General features: G+C 35.4%; 1 protein-coding gene across 3 annotated transcripts in view; it reads left to right on the top strand.

Annotated features, from left to right (window-relative positions):
- Window positions 1-17444, top strand: part of LOC150102528 (osmosensitive cation channel TMEM63C-like) — a 491876-nt gene that overhangs the window by 190993 nt on the left and 283439 nt on the right. For all 3 annotated transcript variants that reach the window (XM_090398766.1, XM_090398765.1, XM_090398767.1), the window contains exon 10: window positions 15976-16056. In XM_090398766.1, coding sequence (XP_090254892.1) covers window positions 15976-16056 — 81 coding nt within the window. The remainder of the gene's footprint in view (window positions 1-15975; window positions 16057-17444) is intronic.

Below are 17444 nucleotides of genomic sequence, written 5' to 3'. Positions count from 1 at the left end.
TGCATGCCCACAGAGTACCCACCAATAACAAAACACACATCAAGCCAGTTGTCATTCAATTACACAACAAAAATGTTAAAAGTAAATGGATGGCAGAGGCAAGAAAACTTAACAAGGTTACAGCCCAACAGTTTGATGAACAACTAAAGCCAGTGATCATCTAGATAAATGACAACTTGACCAAACTTAATAAGCAACTTCTTTATCAGGCAAAACAAAAGAGAGCAGCTTAGTGCAGTTAAGTATGTGTTGGTAAGAGACAGTAAATTGAGGTAGGATAACAAAAAAGTATTATAGATTAAAATACCAGACAATATCAAAGAAATCAGTAACTTAAAACTGAATGATACCAAACTCTGAACAACCAAAACAAGAAGGCTGACACAAATGGACATAACAGGAGGATTTCATTAATCTAGGTGTGACTGTCAGCTGTTAAAAAATGATAATCTAACCTCTGTTAAAAAAAAAAAAAAAAAGAAGATTTTTCGATTATACTTCAAACTCACAAGTAAATATTATATCGTCAAGGTCAAATTTCAATAATTTTATGTTGCTCTTCTCTAAAATTGAATGATATGTAGATATACTAGTGTTAAGGGAAATGTGGATCAAACAAGTTGATATTGGCCAGTGTTCTCTCTTTAATTACAGTACCTTTCATGACTGGCAGGGTTATAACAATTTGGGCAAATTAATCCTGTTCACTAGAAAAAACACTTTTCATCTACATAAATTGGAATCAAATATGTGCATTCTGAAACTGCAATGATTTATGACAGAGTAATAAATATACTCATATTTGCACATGTACCATGCACACAATGGCCAAATTGATATATTTTTAACAGAGTTAAATAATGCCCTAAAGACATTAAAACATAAGAATATTATACTAGTAGGTGATATAAAGTTGGATTTATATAAGAATAATAGCAAAATTGAATAATATAAAAGTATATTATTGTCACATGGGTTTCTTACATACATAACTGGTAATACGAGAGAAGCGAACAATTCAGATAGTTGTATTGATCACACATGTAAAAAATAATGTCCTATAAGGTATCCTTAGCAGTCTATTGTAGTAATATAATAGATCATTGCTCTATACCATTGCATATATCTACACTGTACAGTAGTGATATGAGTTGTTTCTATTAATAATGAGATCAACAAAATTAGCATAAATTATAATACAGTTGAGAAATATATAAGAAATTATCAATTACCACATAACAATCTATTAAATATAAATCAGTTATATGAGGAATTCATTCAGATGATTACATGTGCAGATAGCAAATCACAACAAGATATTAAAAGAAGTGCAAATAAGAATCATCACATACACTGAATTACAGAAGAACTAAAACATACGATTAGGAATAAAGAAAAATGATACAAATAAGTATAGGAAGAATCCCTACAATTTAATGTTTGAAAATGCTTATAAAAATTTCACTGAATGCTTAAAGGAAAACATAAAGTATGCAAACTATCTCAAAGAAAACTATCTCCTAATGAAATTTCTTTATCACATGAACAATAAAAGTAAAGAATGGAGGTTGGCAAAGAACCATGATTCACAATACAAAACAGAAAACAGGTGAATTCCCAGAGGGCAGTGATGTCGCCACTCTTCTTAATGAAATTAATAAGCTCTTGACTAAATATGATAGTTGTGATTTTGATCCTATAGACATGGCAAAGAATGTAAACCATCTGCCTTCGTTAAAGAATTCAGTGTATCTATATGCAGTAAATGAGAATGAAGTAAAGAATGTAGTAATCGGAATAAAAAGGGAAAACAGTGGGATATGATCACATCACGTTGCAAAACTACATATTATAATTAAACAAAAGTTCAGGATCTTAACACACATTAATAAATTTTTAAACATGGGAAATCTATAGAACACTTAAAGGTTGAGAAATTCTATGCTTCAATTATTTAAAGCGCGTGACAGAAATTAAATCATAAATTACAGACCAGTATCTGTATTATCTGCAGTCTCAAAGGTTATTGAACTACTAATAAATTATTAAAAACAGCTACCTAAATTCCATATCCTTTTATGTATTTAATCATGTGGATTCAGATCTAAATTCAATATAGAAAAGCATTATTTGAGTTTCATAAAGCAGTTCATAGTAGGATAAATAAAGGAATGCATATAGCACCCATTTTTTTTTTTATCGATATATCTAAAATATCATGACTGTGTGCATGGTTAACTCCTACAGAAAATGTCTAGATATGACATTAGCAGAGTTACTAATGATTGGTTCATATCCTATTTGAATAACAGAAAACAATATACTCACTATGGAACCTTCAATGGCACAGCGAAAATAATAGATATGGAATCGCACAAGGTTTAATGCTAGGACTAATCCTAATTTTAATATGTGTTAATGATCTATGCGAGTACAAACTTTTCATTTGGGGGTGCTTAAGGCTCAAAGCTATATAACTAAGAGGAGACTTCCACATAACCTTTAAAGGAATGCAGAGACCTGACCTAGGCTTCTGACCTAATGTCCAATCCTCACCTACTCGTGGTGCACCCTGTTAGGTATCTACCTGGATACTGAATGAATGAAGATGGGCTGGCAATTTGGGATTTAGTCGACCAAATTGTATTCTTATTAGCTCAAACCTATTAAATCAGTTAAACAAGGCCTCTGTTGTTTTCATCAAGGAACCAGGGCAAACAGCGAAAAATCAACTACTGGAACAAACCCTAAGAGACACCTCGACTCAATATCACCGAAGTTCAAGATCAGTACTATCAACATAAGAAGCCTGAATGGCAAAGAAATGCAGCTTCCTGAGGAATTGGATAAGTACCAGATCGATGTAATAGGGATGAGTGAAACAAAAAAGGCAAAAACTGGTGAGATCTTTCTGAGAAATAAATACAAAATGTTACATTCAGGCATTGACAATCAAGGAAATGAAGTAGCCATAGTATCGTCATCATCAAATTCCTGACATGTATCCTCAAGGGTTGTACAGGATGTGATAGTACTACATGAAAAATTTACATCATTACTAACTTCCTATCTACAATTTTCCTCCAAATCAGTCTGTTACTTGTCAAGACTCCAACATTATCAGATCTTATATTTCTATCGTCTAAGGCACTTTGTACCGTATCAATCCACTTATATCTTGGTCTTCCTCTGGGTCGTTTTCCTGCCAACCTGGCATAGAACACTTGTTTTGCTAATCTTTCCTCACCCATTCTGTTCAAGTGACCATACCACCTGAAATTGGCTCTGCTAATGCATTCCTGGATGCTGACAATGTAAAGTTCTTTCCTAATATCCTCATTTTTAATATGATATTGCCATTGATGCCATCTGTTCACACTTCTAATCTTTCTCAGGACTCTCATATCTGCGGTCACTAGTTTTTGGTCGAGTGTTTTACTTCTGACCCAGCTCTCAGATCCATAAGTTAAAACTGGTTTGAACACTGTCTTGTATACAGCTAATTTAGTGTTCCGACTAATTTCTCTCTTATTCCACATGAATTTATTCAATTGACTTCCCACCATACCAGCTTTGTTGGTTCTGTTGTCTATTTCCATATTTGATTTATCATCTTCTGTAAAAAATCGTGCCTAAGTAGCTGAAATGTTTTACTTGTTCCATAGGTTCTCCATTCACAATGCAGCTGATATTTTCAATACTTCTGCTTATTTTCATTGTCTTTGTATTTTTAATGCTGACCTTCATACCATATCTATTACAGTAGTTATTCAATTTAGTCAGGGAATCTTGCAAACTTCTAGCGGATTTATTTAGAAGTATAACATCGTCCGCATAAAGAAAAGAGCTGACATTAACATCTCCAATTTTGATATCATGTTTAATACCACTTTCCTTCATAATGTGATCCATATAGATGAGTAACAGAGGGGATAATACATCCTTGTCTCACACCAGATTTAACATAAACCATCTTCCTGTACTTCCTTCAATTCTAACTGCTGACTTGCAACTCAAACACAGACTAAGTATTGCTTGATATAATGCCCCATTGACACCATATAACTGTAGCGTATTGAATAGCTTCTCTTTTGGCACCTTGTCATATGCCTTTTCCAGATCGACAAAACTTAAATACAGATCTTTGTTATATTCCCATGCTTTCTCAACTATTTGTCGTAAAGTGAAGATCTGATCCTGACATCCTCTATTTAGCCTGAATCCAGCTTGTTCTCCACCAAGCTTTTCTTCCACAATTCTTCTCAACCATTTCTCAAGTATACTTGCATAGATCTTGCCAGGAACACTCAGTAGGGAAGTACCTCTGTAATTCTCACATTCAGTTTTATTTCCCTTTTTATATATGGGTGCTATTAGAGCACTACTCCAATCATCGGGAATTCGTCCCTCTGCCCAGGCTTTCTGAACTATGCAGTGCAGACACTGTAAGACTTTTATACCGCCATACTTCAGCGTTTCTGGTCGCATATCATCTACTCCTGCTGCATTTCACATTCGAAGCCTTTGATGGCTTTTTCTACTTCAAGTATAGATATGAATTCCTGACTGTATGCATGTTGAATGTTTTTTACCACTGTGCTATCACTGCTTGTTTCATTTAGCAATTTCTGAAATAATTACTCCATACTTCGAGGATATCTTTTTATCCTGTTTTCATATCACCTTTATCATCTCTAACTCCTTTTACAGCATTCTTTCCTCCATTTCTAAGCTTCTTCAACAACCTCCAGAACACCTTGCCACCTTCTTGATATTTATTTTCTGTTCTTACCAAAGTCTTCCCATGACTTTTGTTTAGCTAGTTTACAGTGTTTAGCTTTCTTACATTTGACTCTGTATTTGCTATGAGCAAAAGCTGACTTATTTGCCAGGAACTTTTGATATGCTTTCTTCTTTTCCTTCACGGCCTCTTTAACTTCCTGTGTCCACCATGGAGTTCTGATTTTTCTTTCCTTGCAGATTACCTCACCACATGCCTCTCTGGCTGAATCAATCAGTGTTTTCTTCAAGGCTTGCCACTGAATCTCCATGGTTTGGTTCCTGTTCTCAAACTCTTTAATTTTTTTCTTCAATAATCTTTGTGTATTTTAGTCTACAGTTCACATCTGAGAGCTGCTCAACTTTTATTTGCTTTAAAACTTTCTTACATGTTATTCTTTTCATATGAAATTCAATTTTATCCTGCACAAGACTAAATAATGATCGCTTCTAATTTCAAATCCTCTGTACACTGTGGTGTCCTGCACCAGGGAGAAAACATCACAATCAGTAATAACATAGTCAATGAGAATTTTCTTATTCCTTGCCTCTTCTCTCCGTCCGAATTTGTGCACATTTTTATGTTGGAACATGGTATTAGCACTAACCAGTCCATGTCCTGAGCAGAAATCCAACAGGTATTTGCCATTATTATTAGCTTTGCTCTTTTCTCCAAATTTTCCCAAAATATTTATGTATATCTGACAATCATTTCCTACTCTGCTATTTAGATCCCCAACGTGGACCAACTTTTCCTTTTTCATTGTGTTGGTTGCTTTTTCTAAAGCATCAAAAATTCCTCCACATCTACCTTAGTAGAACCCTCTGTGGGACTATAGGCACAAATAAGTCTCATTGTTCAATTCCCCATTCTGATATTTGCCCACAATTTGGCATTTAGCCGAACAAATTGTATTCTTATTGGTTAAACCAAAATAAAAAATGATACTACAACATGACAAAATTTCATGCTGGCTTGGGCGTTGCCCGGTTAAACAAGGTCCCCGTTGTTTTCGCCAGGGAACCAGGGCGAACAGCGAAAAGTCAGCTACTGGAACAAATCTGAAAACACACCCCAACTCAACATCACCAGAGTTAAAGATTGGTACTATCAACATAAGAAGCCTGAATGGCAAAGAAATGGAGCTAGCTGAGGAATTAGATAAGTACCAGATCGACATAATACTGGTGACTGAAACAAAAAAGACCAAAACTGGTGATATCTTTCTGAGCAATAAATACAAAATGCTATATTCAAGCAATGACAATCAAGGAAAAGAAGGAGTAGCCATAGTATTCAACACAAAATATGAGGCTAATCTTCTTGAATGGCAGTCAGTCTCAAGTAGAGTAATGTGGGCAAATATGAGAACGGGGAACTGGACAATGAGACTTATTTGTGCCTATGGTCCCACAGAAGGTTCTACTAAGGTAGAAGTGGAGGAATTTTTTTATGCTTTACAAAAAGCAACTGACACAATTAAAAAGGAAAAATTGATCCTTGTGGGGATCTAAATAGCAGAGTAAGAAATGATTGTCAGACATACAAAAATATTTTGGGAAATTTGGAGAAAAGAGCAAAGTTAATAATAATGGCAAATATCTGTTGAATTTCTGCTCAGATCATGGACTGGTTATTACTACCACCATGTTCCAACATAAAAATGTGCACAAATTCACATGGAGAGAAGAGGCTAGGAATAAGCAAAGTCTCATTGACTTATTTCCTGGCAAATAAGTCAGCTTGTGCTCTTAGAGAATATAGAGACAAATGCAAGAATGCTAAATACTGTGTAAAACTAGCTGAACAAAAGTCATGGGAGGACTTTGGCAAGAATATAGAAAATAAATATCAAGAAGGTGGCAAAGTATTCTGGAGGTTGTTGAAGAAGCTTAGGAATGGAGGAAAGAGTGCTGTATAAGGAGTTAGAGATGATAAAGGTGGCATGAAAACTGGAGAAAAAGATATCCTTGAAGTATGGAGTTATTACTTTGAAAAACTGCTAAATTAAACAAGCAGTGATGACTGCACAGTGGTAAAAAAAACACTGACCAGGTATGCAGTCAGGAATACATATCCATACTTGAAGTAGAAAAAGCCATCAAAGGCTTGAAATGTGGAAAGGCAGCAGGAGTAGATGATATTCGACCAGAAATGCTGAAGTATGGTGGTATAAAAGTCTTACAGTGGCTGCACTGCATAGTTCCGAAGACCTGGGCATCGGGACGAATTCCCGATAATTGGAGTAGTGCTCTCATAGTACCCATATATAGGGTTATAAAACTGAATGTGAGAATTACAGAGGTATTTCCCTACTGAGTGTTCCTGGCAAGATCTATGCAAGTATACTTGAGAAATGGTTGAGAAGAATTGTGGAAGAAAAGCTTGGTGAAGAACAAGCTGGATTCAGGCCAAATAGAGGCTGTCAGGATCAGATCTTCACTTTACGACAAATAGTCGAGAAAGCATGGGAATATAACAAAGATCTATATTGAAGTTTTTTCGATTTGGAAAAGGCATATGACAAGGTGCCAAGAGAGAAGCTATTCAATACGCTGCAGTTATATGGTGTCAATCGGACATTATATCAAGCAATGTTTAGTCTTTATTTGAGTTGCAAGTCAGCAGTTAAAATTGAAGGAAGTACAGGAAGATGGTTTAATGTTAAATCTGGTGTCAGACAAGGATGTACATTATCCCCTCTGTTATTCATTATCTATATGGATCACATTATGAAAGAAAGTGGTATTAAACATGATATCAAAATTGGAGATGTTAATGTCAGCTCTTTGCTTTATGCAGACGATGTTATACTTCTAAATAAATCCGCTACAAGTCTACAAGATTCTCTTAATAAATTGAATAGCTGTTGTAATAGATATGGTATGAAGGTCAGCAATATAAAGACGAAGACAATGAAAATACGCAGAATCATTGAAAATGTGAACTGAGTTGTGAATGGAGAACCTTTGGAACAAGTAAAACATTTCAGCTACTTAGGCACGATTTTTACTGAAGAAGGTAAATTAAATATAGAAATAGACAACAGAATCAGCAAAGCTGGTATGGTGGGAAGTCAATTGAAAAAGTTCATATGGAATAAGAGAGAAATTAGTCGGAACACTAAATTAGCTGACAGTGTTCACACCAGTTTTAACTTATGGATCTGAGAGCTGGGTCAGAAGTAAAATACTTCTCTAGAGACCACAGATATGTGGTCTCTAGAGAAGAGTCCTGAGAAAGATTATAGGTGTGAACAGATGGCATCAATGACAATATCATTAAAAATGAGGATGTTAGGAAAGAACTTTACATTGTCAGCATCCAGGAATGCATTAGCAGAGCTAATCTCAGGTGGTATGGTCAATTAAACAGAATGTGCGAGGAAAGATTAGCAAAACAAGCGTTCTCTGCCAAGTTGGCAGCAAAACGACCCAGAGGAAGACCAAGATATAGGTGGATTGATATGGTACAAAGTGCCTTAATGATAGAAATATAAGATCTGATAATGTTGGAGTCTTGACAAGTAACAGACTGATTTGGAGGAAAATTGTAGATAGAAAGTTAGTAATGATGTAATTTTTTTCATGTAGTACTATCATATCCTGTACACCCATCGAGGGTACATGGCACGAATTTGATGATGATGATATTTGCCCACATCACGCTACTTGAGCCTGCCTGCCATTCAAGAAGTTTAGCCTTGTATTTAGTGTTGAATACTATGGCTACTCCTTTTCCTTGATTGTCATTGCTTGAATATAACAATTTGTATTTATTGCTCAGAAAGATCTCGCCAGTTTTTGTCTTTTTTGTTTCAGTGACCCCTATTATGTCGATTTGGTACTTATCCAATTCCTCTTCTAGCTCCATTTCTTTGTCATTCAGGCTTCTTATGTTGATAGTACTGACCTTTAACTAACTCTGTTGATGTTGAGTTGGGATTAGATTGTCAGCCCATCCTCGTTTGTTCAGTATCTATCCAGGTAGATACTCAACAGGGTGCACCACAAGAAGGTGAGGATTGGACATTAGGTCAGAAACCGTGGCAGTTCTCTGCATTCCTTTAAAGGCTATGCGAAGGTCTCCTCCCAGTTATACAGCTTTGACCTTGAAGCACTCCCCCCCCCCCCCCCCACCTCACTAGCCATAGTATTCAACACAAAATATGAGACTAATCTTCTTGAATGGAAGGCAATTTCAAAAGATGTGGGCAGATATCTGAATGGGGAACTGGACAATGAGAATTTTTTGTGCTTATTGGCCCACAGAAGGTTCTGCTAAGGTAGAATGTTTTAAGGCTTTAGAGAAAGGAACTGACAATGGAAAATGAAAAGTTGGTCCTTGTTGGGGATCTGAATAGCAGAGTAGGAAAAAATGATTGTCAGACATACAATATATATATATATATATATATATATATATATATATATATATATATATATATATATATTGTACAGAAAAATATATATATTTTAGGAAAATTTGGAGAAAACTGCAAAGCTAATAATGGCAAATACTTATTGGATTTCTGCACAGGACATGGACTCGTTATTACTAACACCATGTTTCAACATAAAAATGTGCACAAATTCACATGGAGAGAAGAGGCAAGGAATAAGAAGAAATCTCATTGATTATGTTAGTGTTGATAGTGAGGTTTTCTCTCTAGTGCAGGACACCACAGTGTACAGAGGTCTTGAAATTGGAAGTGATCACCATTTAATCTTGAGCAGGATAAAATTGAATTTCATATTGAAAAGAATAACATGTAAGAAAGTTTTAAAGCGAATAAAAGTTGAGCAGCTCTCAGATGTGAACTATAGACTAAAATATACAAAGATTATTGAAGAAAAAATGAAAGAGTTTGAGAACAGGAACCAAACCTTAGAGATTCAGTGGCAAGCCTTGAAGAAAACCCTGATTGATTCAGCCAGAGAGGCACGTGGTGAGGTTGTCTACAAGGATAGAAAAATCAGAAATCCATGGTGGACACAGGAAGTTAAAGAGGCAGTGAAGGAAAAGAAGAAAGCATATCAAAAGTTCCTGGCAAATAAGTCAGCTTTTGCTCTTAGAGAATACAGAGACAAATAAGAAAACTAAACACTATGTAAAACTAGTTAAACAAAAGTCAAGGGAAGACTTTGGTAAGAACATAGAAAATGAATATTCAGGAAGGTGGCAAGGTATGTTGGAGGTTGTTGAAGAAGCTCAGAAATGGAGGAATGAGTGCTATAAAAGGAGAGATGATAAAGGTGATATGAAAACTGAAGAAAAAGATATCCTTTAAGTATGGCGTAATTACTTTGTAAGATTGCTAAATGAAACTAGCAGTGATTTATAAAAAAAAAAAAAAAAAAAAAACTGACTCGGCATGCAATCAGGAATTATCTGTATATATAATCGGGAATAATTAACTAATTTTCTTACTTGAAGTAGAAAAAGCCATCAAAAGTCTGAGATGTGGAAAAGCAGCAGGAGTAGATGATATTTGACCATAAATGTTCAAGTATGGAGATATAAAAGTCTTACAGTGGCTGCACTGCATAGTTCAGAGGGCCTGGACACAGGGAAGAATTCCAGATGATTGGAGTAGAGCTGTCATAGTACCCATATATATAAAAATGGAAATAATATTGAATGTGAGAATTAGAGTTTATTCTCTACTGAGTTTTCTGGTAAAATTTATGCCAGTATAACTTGAGAAACGGTTGAGAAGGAGTGTGGAAGGTAAGCTTGGTGAAGTACAAGCTGTATTCAGGCCAAATAATGGCTGTCAGGATTAGATTTTCATTTTACAACAAATAGTTGGGAAGTCATGAGAATATAACAAAGATCCGTATTTAAGTTTTGTACATCTGGAAAAAGCATATTACAAGGTACAAAGAGAGAAGCTATTCAAAATGCTACAGTTGTATGGTGTGAGTGGATCATTATATCAAGCAAGCAATACTTAGTCTTTATTTGAGTTGCAAGTGAGCAGTTAGAATTGAAGGAAGTACAGAAAGATGGTTTTATTTTAAATCTGGTGTTAGACAATCTGGTGTACATTATCTCCCTCTGTTATTCATTATCTATATGGATCACATTATGAAGGAAAGTGGTATTAAATCTGATATCAAAATTGGAGATGTTAATGTTAGCCCTTTGCTCTATGCAGATGATGTTATATTTCTAAATAAATCTGCTACAAGTCTGCAAGATTCCCTGACTAAATTGTATAACTCCTGTAATAGATTTGGTATGAAGTTCAGCAATAACAAGACAAAGACAAAATAGGCAGAAGCTTTGAAACTGCATTTTGAATGGGTCACCTATGGAACAAGTAAAACATTTCAGCTAATTAGGCACAATTTTTAGTGAAGATGGTAAATTAAATATGGAAATAGACAACAGGATCAACAAAGCTGTAATATGATAGTAAGTCAACTGAATAAATTTATATGGAATAAGAAAGAAGTTAGTCAAAACACTAAATTAGCTGTATACAAGGCAGTGTTCAAACCAGTTTTAACTTATTGATCTGAAGGCTGGGTTAGAAGCAAAACACTCGACCAAAGACTAGAGATGGCACGTATGAGGGTCCTGAGAGAGATTAGGGGGTGTGAACAGATGGCATCAATGGCAATATCATATTAAAAATGAGGATATTAGGAAAGATCTTCATATTGTTAGTATCCAGGAATGTGTTAACAGAGCTAACACATTAAGTCACTTAAGAATGGGAGAGGAAAGATTAGCAAAACAAGTGTTCTCTGCCAGGTTGGCAGGAAAATAGACCTAGAAGAAGACCAAGATATAGGTGGATTGATATGCTAAAAAGTGCCTTAGAAGATAGAAATATAAGATCTCACAATATTGGTACCTTGCAGGTAATAGATTGATTTAGAGGAAAATTGTAGATAGGAGGTTAGTGATGATGTAAATTTTTTATGTAGTACTATCATATCCTGTACACCCCCCCCCCCCTGGAGGATAAATGTCAGGAAATCGATGATATCATTTGCTGATGACCCTTCATTAATATATAGAGAAATGGCCCTTGAGGAATTAGAAAATCAGATTTGCCATGATATGTTGAAAATAAGTGGTTTAGCATTATAACCTTAAAATTAATATCGATAAGTCAAAACATATATTTTCCCTTAACAGGTAAGCTCGATCACGATATGAAATGGCATGAAATAAATTGTGCTGGTATTCAAAATTGTAAATGTAGTTTGTCAAAATAAAAACAAAAAAAAAAAAGAAAAAAAGTAAAGTATTTGGGCTTTCGTATCAACATCAACCTGAAATGGAACTCCCCATATTTCATTTTTAACAAACAAGTTGAAGTTCATAATTAACAGAATGTATTGTATTAAAAAAAAATTGTCAATTCAGCATTTTTAAGATGCTTATACTATTCATGAGTAAATTATTCACTTAAATATTGTGCTATCACAATATTGTGCTATCACTTAAATATTGTGCTATCACAATAAAACTATTGGGGTGGAGATTACTACGACAGTCTCTTTTGATACAAAATACAATAATCACAGCTATAGCCATTACTAATTTTTTTGCATATTCAACTAGTTACCTGTTTGTTGTTCTTAATATTCTGCAATTACAGAAACTATATGTAATACACTGATTGGAAAGAAGTTAATTGATCTCCCCCACACACATGGGCGAGGTGCATCGTGCCATGTAATGAGTCACATATTTGTAGCCAGTATAATTTGGAGGCCTATGATGCTCCCAAGTCAGTGCAACTGTGTTCAGTTGAAATGGCTGCAAGAAAAGAACTGACAGAGTTTGAAATAAGGGTTGTGATAGGATGCCATGTTCCAGGCATATCTGTTTTGCAAATTGTTAACATATTGGACCATCACAGGTAAACAATCAGTGTTACCATCTTGAGATGGAAGTACAGGGATGCAAGTGCTACCTGCAAGCAGACAACCACCACACTCGCTGAATATGACCATAGGGTACTACGAAGGATAATATGTAAAAATCCCATTCATCAGTTGATATGTTAAATGCAGAGCTCTAGCATTAATTCTAACACATTCTGCACAAAAACATTCAGAACCAAGGCTCACAAGATGAATTTCCATTATAGGTCTGCAGTATGCAAGCCCCTACACTATTCAAACCAACATGCAGTGTCATGTTCATTGGTGCAAACTGCATGCCCGGGGGGGGGGGGGGGGTGCTGTGGAAGCTTGGAAAGCTGTGTTATGGAGTGACGAATCACATTACACACATCTAAAGAACAGATGTGTGGATGTGGCAGAGGCCCACTGAACATCTTATCAGAGTGCACAATTCCAACTATGAAATCTGGAGGTGGCAGTGTGATGTATGGTCTTGGTTTGACCTCTGACCTCTGTTTGTGGTGTCACAAAAATTGATCTCCAAGAGGTATCTGAACATTCTGGACAATGCAATGCTTCCTACTTGGTGTTATTTCTACAGAACTGACCATTGTCTCTTTCAACAAGACAGTGTACCATGTTATAAGGCTGCTGCTGCAGTAACTACATGTTTATGTGGACATGAGCGTCACCACACTTGACTGGCCTCCCGAAATGTGGGTGAAAAGTGGGATGAAATGAAGATGTGGAATGAACTGGAGCATTGGGTGAGGTGAAGAAACATCTTCCCCCCCCCCCCCCCACACACACACAACAGTCCAGGACCTCGTTACATGCCTACATGGAAGAATGGTCCAAAATTCCCATTGATTACTACACTGTGGAAAGTATGCCCCATGGCATTGTTGCAGTCTTCACAGCGAAAGTAGGTCCTACATCTTATTAAGGTGGGTGCCATGGTTGTTTATTCCTCACACTATGTTGTCCATTGACTTCTTTCAAAGCAGTATATCCTATATATAAAAAAATAATATACATTTCTGTGTATATAATGTAGATTATGGTTTACACTGTGGCTGGAACTTGCTGGTAGTTCCAGCTTTGATTCATGTTTTGAATGTAATTACTGGTGTTTCTCCTTGATGATGTTGATGTTACATTGGATGAAATATATTGGAGGTTTTGAATAAAATTCTATGTTTCTCTGCATGTGTAAGCCATATATCTGTAGACATGTGTAGTGCACATGTGCTCTTAAAACAATTGGCTAGTGATTATAATTGGATAATGAATGTGTTGCCCAGAGAGTGCATTAATAAATCCCTAGATTATGACCCAACCCATTCTCAGAAAAAATCATTAAAAAGACTTCTAAAAAATGTCACATCTTGACCTCCTGAAATAATTAAAAAAATTTAAACCTTTTTATTAGTTTCCTCACTCCTTTAAACTAGCCAAATAGTTAGCTAAATCTTTAACCTTACTTACTGGTCATATGTCATCTTATATAAACTATTTCACTTATTTCCCAATCTTTAATCCAAAATGTAGTTTTAAATAATCCTGATATCCTGGTTAACTCCAATGTTACCTCTTTATTTACTAGTATCCTCCTTTCTGATACTTTGCTGAAAAATGTGTTTCCCTCCCTGACATCATTGATCTCTTCAATTTTGCCATCTCTCTTGGTAACTCACACTTAGAAGGACACCATATATAAACAGACGGTACAGTCTTGGGCTCTCCACTCTCTCTCCTCTAGCAAATTTCTATATTGAACAACTCAGAAACATGCCCTTGGTACTGCCATTCTTAAACCTTAAATGTTTTCTGTGTTTGGACACATGGCACAGACACATTAGACTCCTTTCTTATCCAACTCAACAGCCCAGTACTCCAGAATCCAGTTTGCTATAGAAAATAGAAATAATAAAATAGCTTGCTTTTCTAAATACTAATTTTCCCCAATGCCATCTTTCTTAGTTGACAGAAATCCACCTATAGAGATAGATATATACAGAAACTTTCCCATCATCTTTTTCCCTGCATAACAGCATGGTATTATTAAAATTATTGTCAACAGAGCCTTCAACCAAGCTTCTCTCACAGTTGAACTCTTCTTTATTCACCAGACTTTCCTGTCCAATGGCTACAATGCCAAAAAAAAAAAAAAAATTAGCAAAAAGGTTGTTTCTTCCATCTGTTCATATCCTTTTCAGACATACAGATTATGATAATGCTCTTACTATTCCTTGTATCTGGGCCACTTAAGAAAAAAATAGCCAGAAGTTTAAAGAAATATAATCATTACACTGCTTTCAAACCTGATTTGAAGCTGGCTGCCCTTATCTGCTCTCCTAAGGATCCATTCCCTCCCCTCTCTGTTTTTCCAAGTGTTTGCAAGGTTCTTTGTTGTTACAACTTATCAATAGTCTGATTGGAGGATCTGCTGTATATGTTGCTTAAAAGAACACAAGAAATTAGGACTAGCTGACCACCATGTCTTGGATGCCTTGCACAGAATTTAAAAAAAAAAAAAAAAAACCTGAAAGCTACTCTGCTTCACTGCAGCAAATACAAACTTAAAAGACTTTTTTTAGAATCAGCAGCAGATTTAAATAACTGGTCTAATTTAAATAAATATGGTTATGTTAACTTACCAAGATTTGGGAAATGTTAATTCTTAAGTACTCCTATCCAACAGCCAACAGTGCATCTCATAGGACTTCTTAAAGATGGTCTCTGTGATAGGAATTAAGCACGTGTTTAATTATTTTATGTGCTGTCCTCATCAATATATCGGAATCATTCATGTGACTTAGTATGTCATTTATATTTATAAATTTCTTCATAAAAATTAAAAAAAATACATACATTTGTTATTAAAAAAAATTCTTAAAACAAACATTCACAAAGCAGAGATAGTGGTACTTCCTGTTTTATCTCCCTTCTCCTCCCAAGAAATTGCTATGCTCACTTTCTGTTGTAGTTGGAACCACAGGGAACTATGTTCCTGTGGTTCCAACTACAGCTTAGTTGGAACCACAGGAACACAGGAACATTGATGATATAAGGATATTTGACTGTGACTTTTCTGTTTGTTATAGTAAGCAAGTTCACAATAATTAGTGTGTGCTATAGTGAGAGTTGACCGTGCTTTCTGTTAACCATGGCTGACTGTATATCAATAATTTGCAAGCTTTGTTAATCCATTTTACAAACTTTTTCCTTATATGGAATATATATATGGTATTTCTCCAGCCTTTCTATGTTCTTTTTTCATTACACATTCGCATGATGTTATTATTGAGATTTTATTTTTTTTAGGGAGGCATACCCTGAATGTGTTGTTCAAGATATACAGTTTGCCTATGATGTCCGAAAATTAAGCCAATTAGACAAACAAAGGTATTTGTTTATATATTTTTTCAGTGTTTTTTTTTTAAATATAAATCTACCCTATATATATAAAATGATATGCCTTTTTATGTCACGGTTTTTGAAACATTTGAAACTCAGGGGCTACCCTGAGTGTCGACTCTTCATAATTCAAGTCATCAGAATTCAAGGAGAACCGGCCTACCAGTCCAGAACTTGGGGGTTGGGCACCATAGGTGCCATGATGGATGGACCCCCCCCCTTTTGAGTCTTCAAAATTCGAGGAGAACTGGCCTACCAGTCTGGAACTTGGGGGGTTGGGCGGTATAGGTGCCGGGGAGGTAGCCTCCCCCCCCCTAGTATTTTTATATAATCTTAAAGTTGCAGTTTATATGAAGATTGAGTGCAGAAATATATTATTGAATAGTTCGAATCATGTACAGCATATGAACAGCAAAATCTGTTTTCAGAAAGCAATTTCTTCTTCCTGTTAGTCTTCTTGCTTTACAAAGTGAACATATGGTCTCTTTGTGTAATGTCAGCTACAAGAAAGGTAGGTAGTGATCTAGCCTAATGTTATATATATAAGAATATTTTCCTGTCTATGGAGTTATTTTATTTTTTTCCTTGGGAGTAAGAGGAAAATCAGTGCACTTCCGAAATAAATTTCAGTTATAGTTAGAGATTATGATTGTGAGGTGCATTGGGGAAAATGGCATGTGATTCTTCATTATCATTGAGCATTTGCAGATCCATTGTCAACTTAGCTGCTCCAGTCTCTGCATACAAACTATTTATATACCACAAAGAATGGCAGTGCCGTGGAGTCCAGTTTATTCTCTTGTCAAGAATCAGCTTAGCTATAGCCTCTATACAACCAACCATAGCAGTGAAGTTCAGAATGTATTTTCAGATATTTCTTTGTGTATTTCAATGCAGAATTATGGTTATTATATAAGTTCTCTTTTCATTATTTCTTTAGCTCATAGACTCTAGTGTTTCCCAAATAAATCACGATTAATTTGTTTAGACAACTGCTTGTAGTTAAAAAAAAAAAAAAAAAAAAAAAAAAAAAAGTATACACAAACCTGAAGCAAGAAAGTATTTTACCTTCCTTCTCTATGCCCATCATTTACATTGATGTGCTGAGTGACATGTATTGTGTGTGTGTGTGTGTGTGTGCAGCATGTATAGGCATTTGAAAGCAGACATTAGTTAGGGACTGTATGAATCACAGTGGCTGTAGAATAATCGTGATCATAATCAAGACCTCAAGGTTGCAACTGTAATGCTCATATATTGTTTCTTTAGCTAGTGTACTAACATTTTGAATGCTGCTATGCTTGTAAATTATTGTGCTATTTGAATAACCAAAGAAGTATGTACAACTTTTTTTTTTTCCCTGTGGGTCATAATGA

The sequence above is a fragment of the Typopeltis vanoorti genome, chromosome 10 (assembly GCF_054136105.1).
Source record: "Typopeltis vanoorti isolate ZY-2024b chromosome 10, IOZ_Tvanoo_1.0, whole genome shotgun sequence".
In the NCBI taxonomy this organism is placed as follows: Eukaryota; Metazoa; Arthropoda; class Arachnida; order Uropygi; family Thelyphonidae; genus Typopeltis; species Typopeltis vanoorti.
This window is presented reverse-complemented; position numbering and strand designations above follow the sequence as displayed.